The 22,775-nt window shown below is 38.1% G+C and overlaps 1 protein-coding gene across 18 annotated transcripts in view; it reads right to left on the bottom strand.

Annotated features, from left to right (window-relative positions):
• LOC105495012 (BEN domain-containing protein 5) overlaps positions 1 to 22,775 on the bottom strand; it is a 1,475,945-nt gene that overhangs the window by 1,302,985 nt on the left and 150,185 nt on the right. For 14 of the 18 annotated variants that reach the window (XM_011764134.3, XM_011764137.3, XM_011764138.3 and 11 more), the window contains one exon: positions 3,032 to 3,154. In XM_011764134.3, the coding sequence (XP_011762436.2) occupies positions 3,032 to 3,154 (123 nt within the window). Of the gene's footprint in view, positions 1 to 3,031; positions 3,157 to 6,090; positions 6,196 to 22,775 lie in introns of those variants that run through there. The other 4 variants (XM_071093282.1, XM_071093307.1, XM_071093313.1 and 1 more) reach the window with 2 other exon arrangements.

The following is a 22,775-nucleotide window of genomic DNA, read 5'->3' as shown; positions in this document are numbered from 1 at the left end:
CATAAAGAACATGTGATATACAATGGAATACTATTCAGCCATAAAAAAAAAATAAATCATGTCTTTTGCGGCAACATGGATGGAACTGGAGGCCATTACCCTAAGTAAAATAACTCAAAAGCAGAAAGTCAATACACATGCTCTCATTAATAAGTGAGAGCTAAATAATATGTATACATATAGAATCTGGAATAATAGCCCTTGGAGACTCAAAAAGGTAGGGGGGTTCAGGGAATGAGAGATGAGAAATTATTTCGTGGGTACAATGTATACTATTTGGGTAATAGTTACACTAAAAGCCCAAACTTTACCACTATGCAATATATCCATGTATCAAAACTGCATTTGTACCTCTTAAATGTATTCAAATAGAAAACTTAAGGTGCTAATGGTGTTATATCCAACAGCAGAAAGTCCATGGCATGAAATGTTTACAGAGATATGAAAAATAACTGCACTAGATATTCCTAATCGATCACTTATAAGAAGCAGGGATCTATGTGACTTTGTATATGATACTATTAAACATTTTTGAAAATTTAATGACATTGACTGGTTCCTCCTGATGTTACCAGACAACATGGTTAAAAAAAGGTGGGGGGATGAGTTCAGGGATTCAAACTCCCAGCAAAAACACCTAATGAATAACCTAAGAGCTTCTGTGTGTACCCTGAAGGAGACCTTCACTTTCTGTAGCTGCAGGGCTGAAATTGCTGAAGATCAAATGTAGAACCTCATCCTATGACTTGATGAATTACAAGGCAAGTTAAACACCAGCCTGGCGGAGTGTGTATTGTTAACATGAGGGCATTGATTAGGATGTGGATGTGTGGGAAGGCCCTCCAGGGTCACTGACACTCTAAATTCTGAAGAGTCTTCTTTGCCCTAACTAATATATATCTTTTCTAAAATGTCCTCATTCATCTAATTTATTATTATTATTATTATTATTATTATTACTATGTATATTCTGGTAAGGAAGCTCACATTTTTAATAGTTACCTAGCTAGCTATCTGTATATATATATGCACACACACATACATACATACACACACACACATACATACACACACATACATTAAGATGGATAGTAGGTATCATCCCTCAATAAAATGTAAGAAAACTGACTCCTTTTTCAAACCAAGATTTGAACTGCAGCCTGAATCAAAGTCTGTCCACTTAACCACTCTACTGCAAGTCTCATGTATTACTAGCACAGATCTAATTGATATAACCAATTGTTCATAAATTGTTGGGAAAATATGCATTATTTATTTGGTGATTACATGGTAAGATTGAACAATTTCTTTTACTGAGTTTTTTTTTGAAGGGATGGAAAAAGACTGCAGCGGGGTTAAAGAAAAGATGTTATGAGAAAGGAATATGAATTATTGCAGGCTGTATGTAAATCAAGATATTTAATCTTTAAAATGGGGATAATCTTTATTCCCACAAAGTTGTAATTATTGTAAAAGGTCCTTACATCTTTAACTAACGTAAGAAAGAATTAAAGATATTTTGTAGGCATCAAGTACATATAAGACAAGGCACTAGTACAAGATTTATAGAAAATAAAAAGCCATTGTTCTTAATTATGCGGACAGTATTCAAGTCTGGTTGGAAGTACAATACTACAATACTGCATTAGGGGCTGAATCATGTACTCTCAAAATTCCTATGTTGAAGTCCTAGGATCTTTATAGAGGTAATCAAGTTAAAGTGGGCTCATTAAAGTAGGTCCCAATCCAATGTGACTGACATTTTTGTAAAAAGTGGGAATTTGGAATATAGACATACAGGGAGAACACCATGTACAGATGAAGGCAGAGATTAGAGTGATGCTTCTATAAGCCAAGGAGCACCAAAGATTGCTAACAACCTGTAGGAAGCTAGGGGAGAAACACGGAACAGATTCTTCCTCATAATTCTTAGGGGGAATCAGTCCTGCTAATACCTTGATCTCAGACTTCTAATCTCCAGGACTGTGAGACAATACATTTCCGTTTTTTAATTCACTCAGTTTGTGGTACTTTATGACAAACTGAATACTGTTAAAGTAAGAAAAAATAAATATCTGTTGTTTAACCCACTTTGTAGTACTTTATTATATCAATCTTATCAAACCTATACAATATGACATAATCAAAGAGCAACATCCTGCATAAACAAATTTTCAATTGTTTGCTATAAACAACCAATGCTTTTAAGGTTCAGAAACAACTATTATATAATTGATATTGATATGTCCCTTCAGCCACACATATACATAAATATGCACATACATGCATGCATGTAGGTGTGTATGTATTTGCATACATGCATGTATATGAATAACTAATTTCATTGGTTATTCAGAACCAACGAAAATTAATAATTATTTGTAAAATAAAATTATGTTTACCTTTCTTACTAACATTTTCAACATATTCTGAGTCTCTACTATGTGACAATTAGAGCACGAGGTTGAGAACATCAAGAGCTAAACAAGATCTAGTCCCTTCTGTATGAGAATACACAATCAAGTCCTCATCTCCACTGTCAGAATACCCACAGTATTTGCCAATTATGAGGAAATTTTACCTCTGTTCTTTAGTTTGTATTCAATTAGGTCTGCTGTCTAATTATTTGTTTTATAGGGAAGCCTCCTCTCCCCCCAAGACAAAGTTCTACTGTAAGCATGTCATACAGAACTAGACAGATATTACTCAATAACTCATAATTGATAATACAGTCAAACATGAGGGTTTTAGTCCAAAACAAAAAAGTATCTTGGAAAGTAGTTTCTAAAATATAAGGTACTATATAAGCATTTGTTAATATTACCATTAATTATATTTTTAATCATTTATAACAACAAAAATTTGATATTCCCAAGTTAATTCCTTCAAAATTTTTTCCCATAAAACTTGTCCCATTATTGTGAAATATTAAATGACTTGAATTGCACTGAATGGTCACATAAAATTCAATTCTGAAAAAAAAAATGTCTTACCAGACAAACTTAAAAGGAAAAGCCTTTAATATACTTACCACTTTCAAAGCAAGCATCAAAGAGAAGATGTCCTTTCTTGGGCTGTCCACAATATCCAGTTGGAAGCACTATATATTTGCTCACATTCCCTCCGATGGCATCATCATTTCCCATATCATTGCCTATTAAAAAAAATTGTCTCATGTTAAGTAAAAGTCAAAGTATATTCAGCAATAGAAGTCCAGTCAGATTTTTACTGTTAGTTACCCCTTCCCTAGTCACCAAGTGTTTAACCAAGCAAAGAGAAGTTAACATCACATTGTGATACAGTGAAAAAAGGCTACATTTTCAAACAAAATGATATAGCGTCAAATGTCAACTCAAATACATGCTAATTCTCTATGCCCCAAAGCAATCAACCTAATATCTTTATACTTCAGTTCCTCTCATCCATAAAATGTGAACAGTAAACTCATCTTCCAAAGTTGTGTTATTAGAATTGTATATAAACTATAAAAATATCTTCTATCATTATCAAAATCCAAGATATATTCATTAAATTGCATCAGCCATTTAATATATAAATAATTTACATAATTTGACAGAAACATACATTCAATTATTTAAATTTGAATAAAGCAGTTATTCTATAAATAGCATTATGACTTCCAGATGCTCCACCAGAAACCATCTGAGAAACACTGAATTAGCATAGATGTTCTATTTCCTAACAGGAACTTTAATTTTTAAAAGTTTTTGAAGTTTCACTTTCACCTAAGATGTAGAAAAATGGAAAGAGTATCCCTTCTACCCTAACAACAACAAATATCTCAATTAAGAACAAAATCATAACTTTCCCAAATCTATCAGAGAACGGAGTTTGAAGAGCAGCTAAATCATCCAATGTCAAAGGAAAGTCAAGTCCCACCAAAAAGAGCATGGGAAGCAAGCACTGACTCCTCCATGACAGAGCACAAGAAGAAATAATGCTGGGTCCCATACAAGTTAGTAAAAAAGCTAAGCTAATTTTTAAATATTATTAAATGTCAAATAAGGAAATACGAGAGTGTGGAACTACTGAGTCATAGACACAAAGGGAATTCACATCCATTTGAAGACTCTGCTGTACAGGTCTCTACCAGATATTCAGAAGGAAGATTACAAGCAGGTAGGTAGACCAGAAAATGTTTTCCTTTGTGGTACAGGCCTAGAGAAGGAGAGAGCCTTCTGTAATAGGAAAGGCATGAAGTCCCTTATGGGAAAAACAGCCTTACATGACTAGGGGAGCAATAACGAACTTATCACCTGAGTACAAAAGTGAGAGGACGAGAAACAATAAAGGAAAACTCGTCCACACCTGAAGGAGTGGCAAACATTCCCAGAGAATATTATAAGTATTATTCATCACTATAAATGGATATACTTCTTTCCAGGTCATTTGTGTAGGGGCTTGTGTCAACCTAGTCTGGAAATAAACTAGGTTTGAGTTTCACTGTTGCTATGGTCATCTTAAATACTCAATCACCCCAGCCAGCCCCTTCCCTCAAAAATAAAATAGCACTAGAATAATTTGAAGCTAGTTGGATACTGAAGATAACCGTAGCAACAAAGAAACTCAAACACACCTTAACTCCAAGCTCGGTTGACACAAGCCCCCACCCAAATGAGCTTGAAAGAGATATATCCATTTATAGTGACAAATAATATTTGCAAGTACTATAAATACTATAAAAACAGTAGTATTCTCTACTCTTCTGGTATTCTATAAAAAATTGTGAGACATAGCCAAAATATCAAGAAAAAACAACCTACTATCTAGGGAAAAAATGATACACAGGACCAGACATAGAAATGACCAGATACTGGAATTATCACACAATGAATTTTAAATAAAGTTTAATATGTTAAAGGCTGTAGTGGAAAATGAGAACAAAATTCATGAAGAAATGGGAAATTTCATCAGTAAGACACAAACCACAATAATAATACAAAAGGAAATGATAAAACCAAAATCACAGTAATAGTGATGAAGAATGCCTTTAATGCATTCATCAGTACACTTGGCACAGCTGAAAAATAAATCAGTAAACTTTAGATCAATAAAAATAATCTAAACATAAATGCAAAGGGAAATAGGAAAAGCAAAAGGGAAAAAAGAGCAGAGCATCCAAGAGCTGTGGAATAATATCAGCCAATCTAAAATATATATATAATTGGGATTCCCGAGGATATAAGAGTAAGAATGAAGCAGAAAGATATTTGAAGAAATAATGTCTGAGAATTTTCCAAAGGTAATGAAAGATATTGAGCTACAAATCCAAACAGTAACTAGTAGAATAAATATATTATTAAAAATTATATATATATTATGCTTAAAGAGACAAAAAAAGTCAATGTAAAATTTTATACCAATTGAAAATATCTTTCAAAGATGAAGTACAAACTAAAGGTATTTTAAGAAAAATAAAAGCTGAGATAATTTATTATAAACAGTCCTGTGTTGTAAGAAATGTCAACAAAAGTTCTTCAGCCAGAAGAGAAATAATAGCAGCTATAAACTAAGGTCCACACAAAGAAATGAAGAGCTCCAGAAATGATATAAATAAAGGTAAATATAAATTTTCTTATTTTCAATCACTCTAAAAGATAAATGACTATAGAAAAAATAGCAATGTATTGTGTGTTTATGCCATATGAAAAAGTAAAATATATTACAAAAATTGCACAAAAGATTAGAAGAAGATGGCTGACTAGAGGTGCCTGACACTTGCCTCATTCACAAGGAAGGGGCCAGTGTCAGGCACCTCTAAAAACAAGTAGATAACCACACATCGAATAAAGTGCCTAAGCGAGAACACTGGAATTCAGCAGGGAAGTAACAGGGACCCTCTGAGGCATGAAAGGAGAGGGAAGTGAAGCAACTGGCCCAGCCATGATTGTCTCAGATCCAAGAGAAGTTCCCCACTGCAAAGGAAAGGTAAGTAAAAGATCCCCAGTGCTGCATATTCCCATCACAGATGCCTGCAATAGCCACAGGAGAGTCTAGCATAGAAAGTCATCTGGAGTCCATTGCAATTGCGTTGTTCTACAGAGGAAATTCACACTCCGTTCTACTCACCCCCTGAACCCTAAGCAGGTGCAACTTGCCACCATTTTGAGAACTAATCCCCCATCAGGCTACATCTTGCCCTGGGGCCTAGCTGCCCCTGAATCTCCACATCCCTGGCGCCCCAAGGACATCCTCCCACATCCAACCAGAGGGCTGCTGCATTATGATGCCAGCTGGACCCAGCAATACATCTGGGTCCCCAGCACTGTAGCCATATAGTGTCCTAAATCACCCAAAACAGGCAGTAGAGCACACCAGGGAGGCTGCCCACAGGACAAAAGGAGCCAAAATGCACAGTTCCCAGAGTCTGAAAACCATCTTCCCCAAGACACTGCCATTAACAAAAACAACACACCTCCAGCTGAAGGGTCACTGCACACCTGAATGCACCACCACAGAGCTTGAGAATAAGCCTGCCTATGTATGTCATCCAGGATCTGATGGTTTTACAGATGGTTGGCATTACCCCAATTGGCAATCATTTTCTCTCCTGCTGCACTGTGAAGAGGTGCTTTTTGCCATAATTGTATGTTTCCTGAGGTCTCCCCAGCCATGTGGAATGGTGAGTCAATTAAACCTCTTTTCTTTATAAATTATCCAGTCTGAGTATTTCTTTCTAGCAGCATGAGAATGGACTAACACAAATACAAACAAAGAAGTTACTATGTAATGATAAAGAGATCAATTCAGTAACAGGATATAACAATGCACCCAACACTAGAACATCCAGATATATAAAGCAAATATTATTAGAACTAAAGAGAGAAATAGACCCCAATACAATCATAGTGGGAAACTTCAAAACTCCCACATTCAGCATTGGACACATCATATAGAAAGAAAATCAACACATTATCTGCACTATAAACCAAATGGACCTAACAGACATTTACAGAATATTTCATCCAAAAGCTGCAGAATACACATTCTTCTTATCAGCACATGGAACAGTTTCATGGATAGATCATATGTTAGGTCACAAAACAAGTCTCAAGAAATTTCAAAAAATCAAAATCATATCAAATATCTTGTCAGACCACAATGGGATAAAACTAGAAATCAATAACAAGAGGATCTCTGGAGGTAGTAAAAATAGACAGCAAGTAAACAACATGTTTCTGTATTACCATTAGATCAATGAAAAAATTAGGAAGAAAAATATGAAAATTTCTTGAAGCAAATGTAAAAGCAAACACAACATACAAAAACCTAGGTGATAAAGCAAAAGCGGTGCTAAGGATATTTCACAACAATAAATTACAAAATCAATAAAGCGGAAAGATTTTAACAACATAATGCTGTACATCAAGAAAGTAGAAAAGCACAAATAAACCAAATGTAAAATAAGTAGAAGAAAAGAAATAATAAAGATCAAAGCAGAACTAAACAAAATAGAATCTAAAAAAACACAAAGGATAAGCAGAATGAATTAAAAGGTGGTTTTTTGAAAAGATAAAATCGATAAACTGCTAGCTAGCTAAACAAGACAAAGAGAGAAGACCCAAATAAATAAAATCAGAAATAATAAAAGACATTACAACTGATACCATAGAAATACAAAGGACCATTAGAGACTATTATGAACATCTATGTGCTATCAAATTGGAAAATCAAGAGAAGAATGTATAAATGTGTGAACATATATAATCTATAAAGATTAAACCAGAAATAAATAGAAAACCTGAACAGACTAATAATGAGTAGTAAGATTGAATGAGTAATTTTAACAACCTCCCAATGAAGAAAGGGCAGGAGCAAATGGCTGTACATCTGAAATCCACAAAACTTTTTTAAAAGAACTAATATCAATTCTCATACTATTCTAAAAAGTGAAAGAGAATTCTTTCTAACTCATTCTATAAAAACAGCATTACTGGCGGAGCAAGATGGCCGAATAGGAACAGCTCCAGTCTCCAGCTCTCAGGGCGAGCAACACAGAAGACAGGTGATTTCTGCATTTTCAACTGAGGTACTGGGTTCATCTCACTAGGGAGTGCTGGACAATCAGTGTTGGTCAGCTGCAGCAGCCGACCAGCAAAAGCTGAAGCAGGGAGAGGCATCACCTCCCCTGGGAAGCACAAGGGGGAAGGGAATCCATTTTCCTAGTCAGGGGAACTGAGACACACAACACCTGGAAAAGCGGGTAACTCCCACCCCAATACTGTACTTTATCAAGGGTCTTAGCAAACGGGCACACTAGCAGATTATATCCTACACCTGACCAGGAGAGTCCCATGCCCACGGAGCCTCCTTTATTGCTAGCACAGCAGTCTGCGATCTAACGGCAAGGCAGCAGCAAGGCTGGGTGAGGGGCGCCCGCCATTGCTGAGGCTTAAGTAGGTAAACAAAGCCGCTGGGAAGCTCGAACTGGATAGAGCTCACAGCAGCTCAAGGAGGCCTGCCTGTCTCTGTAGACTCCAACTCTGGGGACAGGGCATAGCTAAACAACAACAACAACAACAACAAAAAAAAAAAAAAAGCAGAAACCTCTGCAGATGCAAACGTCTCTGTCTGACAGCTTTGAAGAGAGCAGTGGATCTCCCAACATGGGGGTTGAGATCTGAGAACGGATAGACTGCTTGCTCAAGTGGGTCCCTGACCCGTGAGTAGCCTAACTGGGAGACATCCCCCACTAGGGGCAGACCGACAACCCACACCTCACACAGCTGGGTACACCCATGAGAGGAAGCTTCCAAAGCAAGAATCAGACAGGTACACTCGCTGTTCAACAATATTCTATCTTCTGCAGCCTCTGCTGCTGATACCCAGGCAAACAGGGTCTGGAGTGGACCTCAAGCAATCTCCAACAGACCTACAGCTGAGGGTCCTGACTGTTAGAAGGAAAACTATCAAACAGGAAGGACACCCACACCAAAATCCCATCAGTACGTTACCATCATCAAAGACCAAAGGCAGATAAAACCACAAAGATGGGGGAAAAGCAGGGCAGAAAAGCTGGAAATTCAAAAAATAAGAGCGCATCTCCCCCTCCAAAGGAACGCAGCTCATCACCAGCGATGGATCAAAGCTGGACGGAGAATGACTCTGATGAGATGAGAGAAGAAGGCTTCAGTCCATCAAACTTCTCAGAGCTAAAGGAGGAATTACATACCCAGTGGAAAGAAACTAAAAATCTTGAAAAAAGACTGGAAGAATTGATAACTAGAATAATCAACACAGAGAAGGCCATAAAAGAACTGACAGAGATGAAAACCATGACATGAGAAATACATGACAAATGCACAAGCTTCAGTAACCGACTCGATCAACTGGAAGAAAGAATATCAGCGATTGAGGATCAAATGAATGAAATGAAGTGAGAAGAGAAATCTAAAGAAAAAAAGAAAAGGAAAAGAACAAAGCCTCCAAGAAGTATGGGATTATGTAAAAAGACCAAATCTATGTCTCATTGGGGTGCCTGAAAGTGAGGGGGAAAATGGAACCAAGTTGGAAAACACTCTGCAGGATATTATCCAGGAGAACTTCCCCAACCTAGTAGGGCAGGCCAACATTCAAATTCAGGAAATACAGAGAATGCCACAAAGATACTCCTCGAGAAGAGCAACTCCAAGACACATAATTGCCAGATTCACCAAAGTTGAAATGAAGGAAAAAATGTTAAGGGCAGCCAGAGAGAAAGGTCGGGTTACACACAAAGGGAAGCCCATCAGACTAACAGCAGATCTCTCGGCAGAAACTCTCCAAGCCAGAAGAGAGTGGGGGCCAATATCCAACATTCTTAAAGAAAAGAATTTTAAACCCAGAATTTCATATCCACCCACACTAAGTTTCATAAGTGAAGGAGAAATGAAATCCTTTACAAATAAGCAAATGCTTAGAGATTTTGTCACAGCCAGGCCTGCCTTACAAGAGACCCTGAAGGAAGCACTAAACATGGAAAGGAACAACCGGTACCAGCCATTGCAAAAACATGCCAAAATGTAAAGACCATCGAGGCTAGGAAGAAACTGCATCAACTAACGAGCAAAATAACCAGTTAATATCATAATGGCAGGATCAAGTTCACACATAACAATATTAACCTTAAATGTAAATGGACTAAATGGTCCAATTAAAAGACACAGACTGGCAAACTGGATAAAGAGTCAAGACCCATGAGTCTGCTGTATGCAGGAGACCCATCTCACATTCAGAGACATACATAGGCTCAAAATAAAGGGATGGAGGAAGATCTACCAAGCGAATGGAGAACAAAAAAAAGCAGGGGTTGCAATACTAGTCTCTGATAAAACAGACTTTAAACCATCAAAGATCAAAAGAGACAAAGAAGGCCATTACATAATGGTAAGGGGATCAATTCAACAGGAAGAGCTAACTATCCTCAATATATATGCACCCAATACAGGAGCACCCAGATTCATAAAGCAAGTCCTTAGAGACTTACAAAGAGACTTAGACTCCCATATAATAATAATGGGAGACTTCAACACCACACTGTCAACATTAGACAGATCAACGAGACAGAAAGTTAACAAGGATATCCAGGAATTCAACTCATCTCTGCAGCAAGGAGACCTAATAGACATCTACAGAACTCTCCACCCCAAATCAACAGAATATACATTCTTCTCAACAGCACATCACACTTATTCCAAAATCGACCACGTAATTGGAAGTAAAGCACTCCTCAGCAAATGTACAAGAACAGAAATTATAACAAACTGTCTCTCAGACCACAGTGCAATCAAACTAGAACTCAGGACTAAGAAACTCAATCAAAACCGCTCAACTTCATGGAAACTGAACAACTTGCTCCTGAATGACTACTGGGTACATAACGAAATGAAGGCAGAAATAAAGATGTTCTTTGAAACCAATGAGAACAAAGATACAACATACCAGAATCTCTGGGACACATTTAAAGCAGTGTGTAGACGGAAATTTATAGCACTAAATGCCCACAAGAGAAAGCTGGAAAGATCTAAAATTGACACCCTAACATCACAAATAAAATAACTAGAGAAGCAAGAGCAAACACATTCAAAAGCTAGCAGAAGGCAAGAAATAACTAAGATCAGAGCAGAACTGAAGGAGATAGAGACACAAAAAACCCTCCAAAAATTCAATGAATCCAGGAGTTGGTTTTTTGAAAAGATCAACAAAATTGATAGACTGCTAGTAAGACTAATAAAGAAGAAAACAGAGAAGAATCAAATAGATGCAATAAAAAATGATAAAGGGGATATCACCACCGACCCCACAGAAATACAAACTACCATCAGAGAATACTATAAACACCTCTACGCAAATAAACTGGAAAATCTAGAAGAAATGGATAATTTCCTGGACACTTACACTCTCCCAAGATTAAACCAGGAAGAAGTTGAATCCCTGAATAGACCAATAGCACACTCTGAAATTGAGGCAATAATTAATAGCCTACCAACCAAAAAAAGTCCAGGACCAGATGGATTCACAGCTGAATTCTACCAGAGGTACAAGGAGGAGCTAGTACCATTCCTTCTGAAACTATTCCAATCAATAGAAAAAGAGGGAAGCCTCCCTAACTCATTTTATGAGGCCAACATCATCCTGATACCAAAGCCTGGCAGAGACAAAAAAAAAAAAAAGAGAATTTTAGACCAATATCCCTGATAAACATCGATGCAAAAATCCTCAATAAAATACTGGCCAACCAGATCCAGCAGCACATCAAAAAGCTTATCCACCATGATCAAGTGGGCTTCATCCCTGGGATGCAAGGCTGGTTCAACATACGCAAATCAATAAACATAATCCAGCATATAAACACAACCAAACACAAAAACCACATGATTATCTCAATAGATGCAGAAAAGGCTTTTGACAAAATTCAACAGCCCTTCATGCTAAAAACGCTCAATAAATTCGGTATTGATGGAACGTATCTCAAAATAATAAGAGCTATTTATGACAAACCCACAGCCAATATCATACTGAATGGACAAAAACTGGAAGCATTCCCTTTGAAAACTGGCACAAGACAGGGATGCCCTCTCTCACCACTCCTATTCAACATAGTGTTGGAAGTTCCAGTTAGGGCAATAGGGCAAGAGAAAGAAACAAAGGGTATTCACTTAGGAAAAGAGGAAGTCAAATTGTCCCTGTTTGCAGATGACATGATTGTATATTTAGAAAACCCCATTGTCTCAGCCCAAAATCTCCTTAAGCTGATAAGCAACTTCAGCAAAGTCTCAGGATACAAAATCCCTGTGCAAAAATCACAAGCATTCTTATACGCCAGTAACAAACACAAACAGAGAGCCAAATCATGAATGAAGTTCCATTCACAATTGCTTCAAAGGGAATAAAATACCTAGGAATGCAACTTACAAGGGATGTAAAGGACCTCTTCAAGGAGAACTACAAACCACTGCTCAGTGAAATAAAAGAGGACACAAACAAATGGAAGAACATACCATGCTCATGCATAGGAAGAATCAATATCGTGAAAATGGCCATACTGCCCAAGGTTATTTATAGATTCAATGCCATCCCCATCAAGCTACCAATGAGTTTCTTCACAGAATTGGAAAAAAACTGCTTTAAAGTTCATATGGAACCAAAAAGGAGCCCACATTGCCAAGACAACCCTAAGTCAAAAGAACCAAGCTGGAGGCATCACGCTACCTGACTTCAAACTATACTACAAGGCTACAGTAACCAAAACCACATGGTACTGGTACCAAAACAGAGATATAGACCAATGGAACAGAACAGAGTCCTCTGAAATAACAGCACACATCTACAGCCATGTGAAATTTGATAAACCCTGAGAAAAACAAGAAATGGGGAAAGGATTCCCTATTTAATAAATGGTGCTGGGAAAATTGGCTAGCCATAAGTAGAAAGCTGAAACTGGATCCTTTCCTTACTCCTTATACGAAAATTAATTCAAGATGGATTAGAGACTTAAATGTTAGACCTTAAAATGTTAGACCTTAAATGTAAAACCATAAAAACCCTAGAAGAAAACCTAGGCAATACCATTCAGGGCATAGGCATGGGCAAAGACTTCATGTCTAAAACACCAAAAGCAATGGCAACAAAAGCCAAAATTGACAAATGGGATCTAATTAAACTAAAGAGCTTCTGCACAGCAAAAGAAACTACCCTCACAGTGAATAGGCAACCTACAGAATGGGAGAAAATTTTTGCAATCTACTCATCTGACAAAGGGCTAATATCCAGAACCTACTAAGAACTCTAACAAATTTACAAAAAAAAACCAAACAACCCCATCAAAAAGTGGGCAAAGGATATGAACAGACATTTCTCAAAAGAAGACATTCATACAGCCAACAGACACATGAAAAAATGCTCATCATTACTAGCCATCAGAGAAATGCAAATCAAAACCACAAGGAGATACCTTCTCACACCAGTTAGAATGGCAATCATTAAAAAATCAGGAAACCACAGGTGCTGGAGAGGATGTGGAGAAATAGGAACACTTTTACACTGTTGGTGGGACTGTAAACTAGTCCAACCATTGTGGAAAACAGTGTGGCGATTCCTCAAGGATCCAGAACTAGAAATACCATTTGACCCAGCCATCCCATTACCGGGGATATACCCAAAGAATTATAAGTCATGCTGCTATAAAGACACATGCACACGTATGTTTATTGTGGCACTATTCACAATAGCAAAGACTTGGAATCAACCCAACTGTCCATCAGTGACAGACTGGATTAAGAAAATGTGGCACATATACACCATGGAATACTATGCAGCCATAAAAAAGGATGAGTTTTTGTCCTTTGTAGGGACATGGATGCAGCTGGAAACCATCATTCTCAGCAAACTATTGCAAGAACAGAAAACCAAATACCGCATGTTCTCACTCATAAGTGGGAATTGAACAATTAGATCACTTGGACACAGGAAAGGGGTCATCACACACCGGGTCCTATTGTGGAGAAGGGGTGGGGGGAGTGCTAGCATTAGGAGATATACCTAATGTAAATGACAAGTTAATGGGTGCAGTACACCAACATGGCACATGTATACATATGTAACAAACCTGCACATTGTGCACATGTACCCTAGAACTTCAAGTATAATAAAAAATAAATAAATAAATAAAAAGTGGACAGCAGAAATGACCAGATATTTCTCAAAAGAAGACATACAAATGGCCCCAAAACATATGAAAAAATGCTCAACATCACTAATCATCAAGGAAAGGCATACCAAACCATAGTGAGATATCATCTCACCCAGTAGAATGACTATTATCAATAGGATAAAAAATAACAAATGCAGCAAGGAAGAAAAGAAAAGGCAATTTTTGTATACCATTACAAGAAATAGTGGAAATGTAAATTAGTACATTAGTCCATAGACACGATGGAACACAGCATAAAAGTTGCCTAAATATCTAAAAATAAAGCTACCATACAATCCAGCAATTCCAGTACAGGATATTTATCTAAAGGAAACAAAACAATGATATATTGATATATCTAACAGACAGACTACCATACTGGTTAAAATAGGAAAATCCAATGATACACTATTTATAGAATATCAAGTTTAAATATTATATAAAGTCATGAGTAGATTACAAGTAAAAGGTTTGAAAGGGCCATGAAAACAATAATAAAAAGAGAGCTCCAGAGGCTATATTAAAATAAGAGAATGTAGACTTAAGAACTAAAACTAGGAATAAAGACAACCATTAAATAGTGATAAAGGAGTCAGCTCACTAAGACCAAAAATCTTAAAAGTATACACACCTAACAACACCACTGGAAAATGCATGAAAAAGGCCAGGCACAGTGGCTCACACCTGTAATCCCAGCACTTTGTGAGGCTGAGGCGGCAGATCACCTGAAATCAGGAGTTCAAGACCAGCTTGGCCAACATGGCAAAACCCTGTCTCTACTAAAAACTGAAAAATTAGTCTGGTGTGGTGGCAGGTGCCTATAATCCCAGCTATTTGGGAGGATGAGGCACAAGAATCACTTGAACCTGGGAGGCAGAGTTTGCAGTGAGCTGAGACTGCGCCACTGCACTCCAGCCTGGGCTACAGAGTAAGACTCCATCTCAAAAGAAAAAAGAAAAAGAAAAAGAAAATGCATGAAAGAAACTAATAGATATAAAAGATGAAATATACAAAACCACAATTATGTTTAACCCCTCAATACTACTATTTCAGTAATCAATAGAACTAGTTGACATATTAGCAATATCAGGAATGAAAAGGGTAACATCACTAAAATCTGCTGGGCAATAAGAGGATAATGAGAGAACATTATGAACAATGGTAAATCCTAATTTTGTGAACTTAGATGAAACTTCAAAGCAGATGAAGACATTAAACAAGAAAACTAAAAACTGGTATTCCTTCTGAACATAGACTCAAAAACCTCAGCAAAGTATTAGCAAATCAAATCCATCAGTCTGAGGAAAGTATATCATGACCAAGCACAATTTATCTTGGGCGTGCAAGATTGGTTCAACATTCAGAAATTAATTAATGTAATTCACCATAGTGACAGATCCATAAAGAAAATCTACATGCTCATCTCAACAAATGCACAAAAAAAGCATTTGACAAAATTCAAAATTCATTATCTACTTATTCTCAGCATATGAAGAATTAAAAGGAAATTCCTTGACATTATAAAAGGAATCTTTATATATTTATCTTACATACTATGTAATTACGTATTTTTTAATATACTTAAATTATATTTAATTGTGAAAGACTAAAAATTTCCCCCCAGTATTGTTTACTAGATAAAAATGCCCACTGTCATCATTCTTATTTAACATCATCCTAAAGGTTCTAAATGTGCAATAAACAAAGAAGAGAAATTAAAACTGCCCATACTGTCCCTAATCATACACAACAGAATTGTCTAGAGAGAAAATCACAAAAAAGCTACTAAAAAGCTACTAGAATAAATAAGCTCAGCAAGATTAAAGGACAAAAGGTCAATAGAAAAAATCAATCATATCTCTATATAATTAGCAATAAGCAATTGCAAATTAAAAATTAAAATCAGTAATATTTATAACACCAAAATAATAAAAGTTATAAATCTAATAAACATTTGCAAAATCTGTACACTTAAAACTAGAACCAGTGATAAATTTTTAAAAGGTCTAAATAAATGGAGAAACAAACTTTGTGAATGGATTAGAAGGCTAAATGTTGCCCAAAGTCAATTACCCATATATCGATCTAGAGATTCAATACAATCCCAACTGAATACCCAACCAACTGGTTCTAAAATGTATATGGAAAAGCAAACAAACTAAAAAAATCAAAACAATTTTGGAAAAAATCAGTGTGGGATTGGAAAACAGACTGAAACATAGTTCACTGGAATAAAACTAAATGCAGAAATGCGAATACATACATGGTCGATGGATTTTCAATAAAAGTGCAAAGGCAATTCAATGTAGAGAAGAAAATATTTACTAATTGCCCATCAATAATCCATATGAGGTTGGGCTCAGTGGCTCATGCCTGTAATCCCACCACTTTGGAAGGCAGATGTAGGTGAATTGCTTCAGCCCAGAAGTTTGAGACCAGCCTGGGCAACACAGCGAAACCGCATCTCAACAAAAACTTTAAAAAGTTAGCTGGCAGTGATGGCACATGACTGTAGTCCCAGTAACTCAGGAGGCTGAGATGGAAGAATCACCTGAGCCCAGGAGCTCGAGACTGCAGTGAGCCATGATTGTGCCACTGCACTCCAGTCTGAGTGTCAGACAGACCCTCTCTCAAAAAAATAGTAATAATGGGGAGGCAGATAAAGATAGAGAAATAGAAAGCTCCACAAATTATCCCCTTCCCCAGAAAAAAAAAAAGAAAAAGAAAAAAAAGTTAACAACTATCTACACAGAAAAAAAAAAAAAAAACGCCTCCTGTAAGAACCAAAAATCAGATGAGCACTCACAGTACCTGGTTTTAACTTCCTATCACTGAAAGAGGCACTGAAGAGATCACAAAAACAGTCCTGAATCACCAATGCGACCCCTCCCCAACCTAGGCAGCTACAGAGTGGTGTAAAGAGCATCTCTGGCTGCTGAGAGTGGGAGAACACAGTAATTGAGACACACGGAACTGGGTGCTGTTCTGTTAGAGCAGGGAGGGAAAAAACAGACCAAACTCAGCTGATGCCCACCCATAGAGAGAGCATTTAAACCAGCCCAGGTCCCATTGTGAGTGCCCACAAGCCTTCCACCAAGGGCCAAAGTGCTCTTGGTCTCCAAGTAAACTTGAAAGGCAGTCTAGGCCATTAAGAACTGCAACTCTTAGGTAAGCCTAGAGCTGAACTAGGCCCAGAGATGGTGGACTGGAAGGGGCACGTGACATACTGAGATATCAGCTAGGGCAGCCAAGGAAATGCAGGTATCACCTTTCCCCTAACCCTAGGCTGTAGAGCTTGTGGTTCCAAAAGAAACATTTCCTTCTGCTTGAAAAGAGGAAAGAAAAGAGTAGTGAGGACTTTGTCCTACATCTTGGACACCAGCTCAGCCACAGCATGATAGGGCACTGGTCAGAGTAATGAGGCCCCTGTAACAGGCCTTAGCACCCAGATGACATTTCTAGACACACCCTGGGATTTCGCAGAGGTGTACCACCTTGATGGTCTTGGAGAACTTTTTAAAAGTTATTTCAATCTCTATGTTAAATTTATCTGATAGAATTCTGAATTCCTTCTCTGTGTTATCTTGGATTTGAGTTACCTCAACACAGCTGTTTTGAATAGGTGGCCCAGAAAACAGAGAGACTCCGTACATTTATTACAAAGTAGGGGAAGAGAAGAAGAGCCTCTGCCTGCTAATCCAGAGAATATACTCAGATCTTCTCCAAGACGATCAAGGTGGTACACCTCTACAACTCTGCTAGAACCACAGTGTAACTAGGCTTGGTGTGCCCTCTAAAGCAGATACAGCTTAGATCACAACACTCAAGTTCTTTTGAATATCTGAAAAGCCTTCCCAAGAAGGATGGCTACAAACAAGCCCAGAAACTGAAGACTAACACTAAAAACCTAACTCTTCAATGCCCAGACACCAAAAAACATCTACTAGCATCAAAACCACACACAAAAACACGGTCTCACCAAACGAACAAATAAAACACAAGAGCCCAAGCCTGGAAAAATAAGATATGTGACCTTTCAGAGAATTCAAAATTGCTGTGTTGAGGTAACTCAAAGAAATCCAAGATAATACAGAGAAGAAATTCAGAATGTTATCAGATAAATTTAACATAGAGATTGAAATAACTTTTAAAAAATCAAGTAGAAATTCTAAAGCTGAAAAATGCAATTGGCATACTGAAGAATGCATCACGGTTCTTCAATAGCAGAACTGATCAAGCAGAAGAAAGAATTAGTGAGTTTGAAGACAGGTTATTTGAAAATACATAGGGAGACAAAAAAAAAATGAAGCATAACTATAGGATCTAGAAAACAGCCTCAAAATAGCAAATTTAAGAGATAATGGCCTTAAAGAGGAAGCAGAGAAAGAAGCAGGGTTAGAAAATGTATTCAAAGGAATAACACCAAAGAACTTCCCAAACCTGGAGAAAGATATCAATATCCAAGTACAAGAAGGTTATAGAACACCAACGAGATTTAACCCAAAGACGAGATACCTCAAGGCATTTAATAATCAAACTCCCAAAGATCAAGCATAAAGAAAGGACCCTAAAATCAGCAAGAGAAAAGAAACAAATAAATACAGTGGCGCTCCAATACACCTGGCAGCAGACTTTTCAGTGGAACCCTTACAGGCCAGAAGACAGTGGCATGACATAAAGGGATGAAAGAAAAAAACTTTTACCCTAGAATAGTATATCCAACAAAAAATATCCTTCAAACATGAAGGGGAAATAAAGACTTTCTCATACACACAAAAAAGGCTGAGGTATTTCATCAACAGCAGACCTGTCCTATAAGAAATGCTAAATGAAGTAGTTCAATCAGAAGGAAAAGGATGTTAATGAGCAATAAGTAATTACCTGAGGGTACAAAACTCAATGGTGATAGTAAGTACACAGAAAAGCACAGAATATTATAACATTCTAACATAGAAAATTCAAGGAAAAAATAAGTTACAAAGCTACAGTAAGCAAAACAGCATGGTACTGGCATAAAAACAGACACATAGACCAATGGAACAAAATAGAGCACGGAGAAACAAACACATGTACAGTGAACCCATTTTTGACAAAGATGCCAAGAACATACACTCAGGAAAGGACAGTCTCTTCAATAAATGGTGCTAGGAAAACAGGATATCTATATGGAAAATGAAACTAGATCCCTATCTCTCACCATATACAAAAAATCAAATCAAAATTGATTAAATACTTTAAGACTTCAAACTATGAAACTACTACAAAAACACATTGGAGAAAATCACCAGGACATTGGTCTGGCCAAAGCTTTCAGCAATATCCTACAAACATAGGCAACCAAAGCAAAAATGAACAAATGACATCACATACAGTTAAAAAGATTCTGCACAGGGAAAAATTCAATCAACAAAGTGAAGAGAAAACCCATAGAATGTGAGAAAATATTTGCAGAAATCCCATCTGACAAATAATAACAAGAATATAAAAGGAGCTCAAATAACTCTATAAGAAAAATTCTAATAATCTAATCAAAAGATGGACAAAGATTTGAATACACATTTTGGAAAAGAAGACATAGAAATGGCAGACATATCAAAAGGTGCTCAACATCACTGATCATCAAAGAGATGAAAATCAACACAAGAATGTCTTCTCAACCCTCTCAAAATGGCTAATATCAAAAAGACAGGCAATAACAAATGCTGGTGAGGATGTAGAGAAAAGGGAACCCTTGTATACTGTTGGTGGGAATCTAAATTAGTCCAACCACCATGGAGAACAGTGTGGAGGTTTCTCTAGAAACTAAAAATAGAGCTACCATATGATTCAGCAATCCCACTGCTGGGTATATAACCCCCCAAAAAGGAAATCAGTATATCAAAGAGATATCTGCACTCCTGTTTGATGCAGCACTGTTCAGAATAGCTAAGATTTGGGAGAAACCTAAGTGTTCACCGGCAGATGAATGGATAAAGAAAATGTGGTACATATACACAATGGAGTATTATCAGTCATAAAAAAGAATGAGATCCTGTCATTTCCAAAACCATAGATAGAACTGGAAATCATATTAAGCGAAAAATGCCAGGCGCAGAAAGACAAACATCGCATGTTCTCATTTATTTGTGGGATCTAAAAATCAAAACAATTGAACTAATAAACAAAGAGAGTAGAAGAATGGTTACCCAAGGCTGGAAAGGATAGTCAGTGACTGATGGGCAGGTGGGTATGGTTAATGGCTACAAAAAAAATAGGAAGAATGAATATGACCTATATTTGATAGCATCACAGGGTGACTAAAGTCGACAACTTATTTGCAAGATGGCCAACTAGAAAGAGCTGCAGTGGGAGGCTCCAACCAAGAGGGAAAACAGTTAGTGAATCCTGCATCAGCAACTGAGATATCCAGGCTCTCACTGGGAAAGACTAGGTGGTTGGCGCAACCCACAAAAAGTGAGGAAAAGCAGAGCAACAGCCCACCATGCAGCTACACAGGGCAAGGAAAGCTCCCACCCCCAGCCAAGGGATGCAGGGAGTGGTTGTGCTACCCAACCTGGGAAGCCATGCTTTGGTTGGCTGATCTGTGCAACCCATGGATCAGGAGATCCCCTGATGAGCTCACACCACCAGAGCCTTGAGTCCCACGACTGTGCAGATTCTTGGCAGTAGTTCAGCTGGAGACTACCTAAAATTATCAAGTTCCTGGAGAAATGGGTGGCTGTTATCACAGAGGCTGCCTGCTGGCTGTCATCACTGTGGCTGCCTGCTGCCTATGATGACTGAGCTCCTGCGGCGAGGGGAGGCAGCCATTACTGCAGCTCCAGTCTGCTGTTTTCTTCTGCCAGTGCTAAGGAGGCTGGGCAAATTGGACCTAGGAGGAATTCTCCACAGCTCATCACAGTTGATGTGGCAGATCTTAGCCAGACTGCCTCTTCAGGCCGGATCCGGACCCATCCTTCATCACTGGGCAGGCCTCCCTGCTGAAATTTCAGCAACCCCAGCCAGGGGTTTAGGGACACAATTCTGATCTCCCTTGGGTCACTAAGGAGAGGGGCAACCACAACCTCTGTAAATCAGTGGACTTAAGTCTTTCCCCCTGCTGGCTCTGAGGAATCCGGGCAGTCCAGATGAGTGAGATTCCCCCGAGTGCAGCACAGCCCCACCACCAAAGAGCAGTCAGAGTTCTTCGTTAAAAGGGTCCCCGATCCCATGTCTCCTAACTAGATGAGACAGGGGTTGCCAGACACTTTATACAGGAATGTTCCTCTGGCATCAGGTCAGTGCCCCTCTGAAATGGAGCTCCCAGAGGAAGAAGCAGGCAGGCATTTTGCTGTTCTGCAGCCTCCACAGTGACATGTCCAGATGCAAGAGAGACCCAGGCAAATAGGGTCTGGAGCAGACCCTCAGAAAACCACAGCAGCCCCATGGAAGAGGAGCCTGACTTTTGAAAGCAAAACAAAACAAACAGAAAATAAGAACAACAGCATCAACAGAAAATCCCCATAAAAACTCCATCCAAAGTCATCATCCTCAAAGATAGAAACTAGATAAACTAAGGAAGATGAGAAAGAATCAATGAAAAAACACCGAAAACTCAAAAAGCCAGAGTTCCTCCTCTCCTCTAAATAATCTAAACATCTCTCCAGCGAGGGCACAGAATTTGGCTGAGGCTGAGATGGATGAACTGACAGAAGTAGGCTTCAAAAGATAAGATAATGACAAACTTCACTGAGCTAAAGGAGCATGTTCTAACCCAAAGCCAAGAAGTTAAGAACCATGATAAAACATTACAGGAGCTGTTAACCAGAATAACCAGTTTAGAGAGGCACATAAATGACCTGAAGGAGCTGAAAAACACAACATGAGAACATATAATTTTGCAACCACAAGCATCAACAGCCTAACAGACCAAGCTGAGGAAAGAATTTCAGAGCTTCCTGACTATCTTGCTGAAATAAGACAGGGAGACAACACTAGAGAAAGAAGAAAAGAAACAAGCAAAACTCTGAAAACTATGGGATTATATACAAAGAGTGAATCTATGACTGATTGGGGTACCTGAAAGAGACAGGGAGAATGGAACCAAGTTGGAAAACATATCTCAGGAGAACCTCCCCAACCTAGCAACACAGGCCAACATTCAAATTCAGAAAATACAGGGAGCCCCAGTAAGATATTCCATGAGAAGACCAACCCCAAGACACATAATCATCAGATTCTCCAAGGTCAAAATGAAGGGAAAAAATGTTAAGAGCAGCAGGACAGAAAGGCCAACCTGCCTTAAAAAAAGGGAAGCCCATCAGACTAAAAACAGACCTCTCAGCAGAAACCCTACAAGCCAGAAGAGAATAGGAGCCAATATTCACATTCTAGAAAAAAAGACTTGCCGACCGGGCACAGTGGCTCACACCTGTACTCCCAGCACTTTGGGAGGCCGAGGTGGGCAGATCACCTGAGGTCAGCAGTTCGAGACCAGCCTGGTCAACAAGGCAAAACTCCGTCTCTACTAAAAATACAAATATTAGCCAGGCATGCACCTGTCATCCCAGCTACTCAGTAGGCTGAGGCAGGAGAATCATTTGAA

This window comes from Macaca nemestrina, chromosome 1 (assembly GCF_043159975.1).
Source record: "Macaca nemestrina isolate mMacNem1 chromosome 1, mMacNem.hap1, whole genome shotgun sequence".
Lineage (NCBI taxonomy): Eukaryota > Metazoa > Chordata > Mammalia > Primates > Cercopithecidae > Macaca > Macaca nemestrina.
The sequence above is the reverse complement of the archived record's forward strand: the minus strand, read 5'-3'. Positions and strand labels throughout refer to the sequence as shown.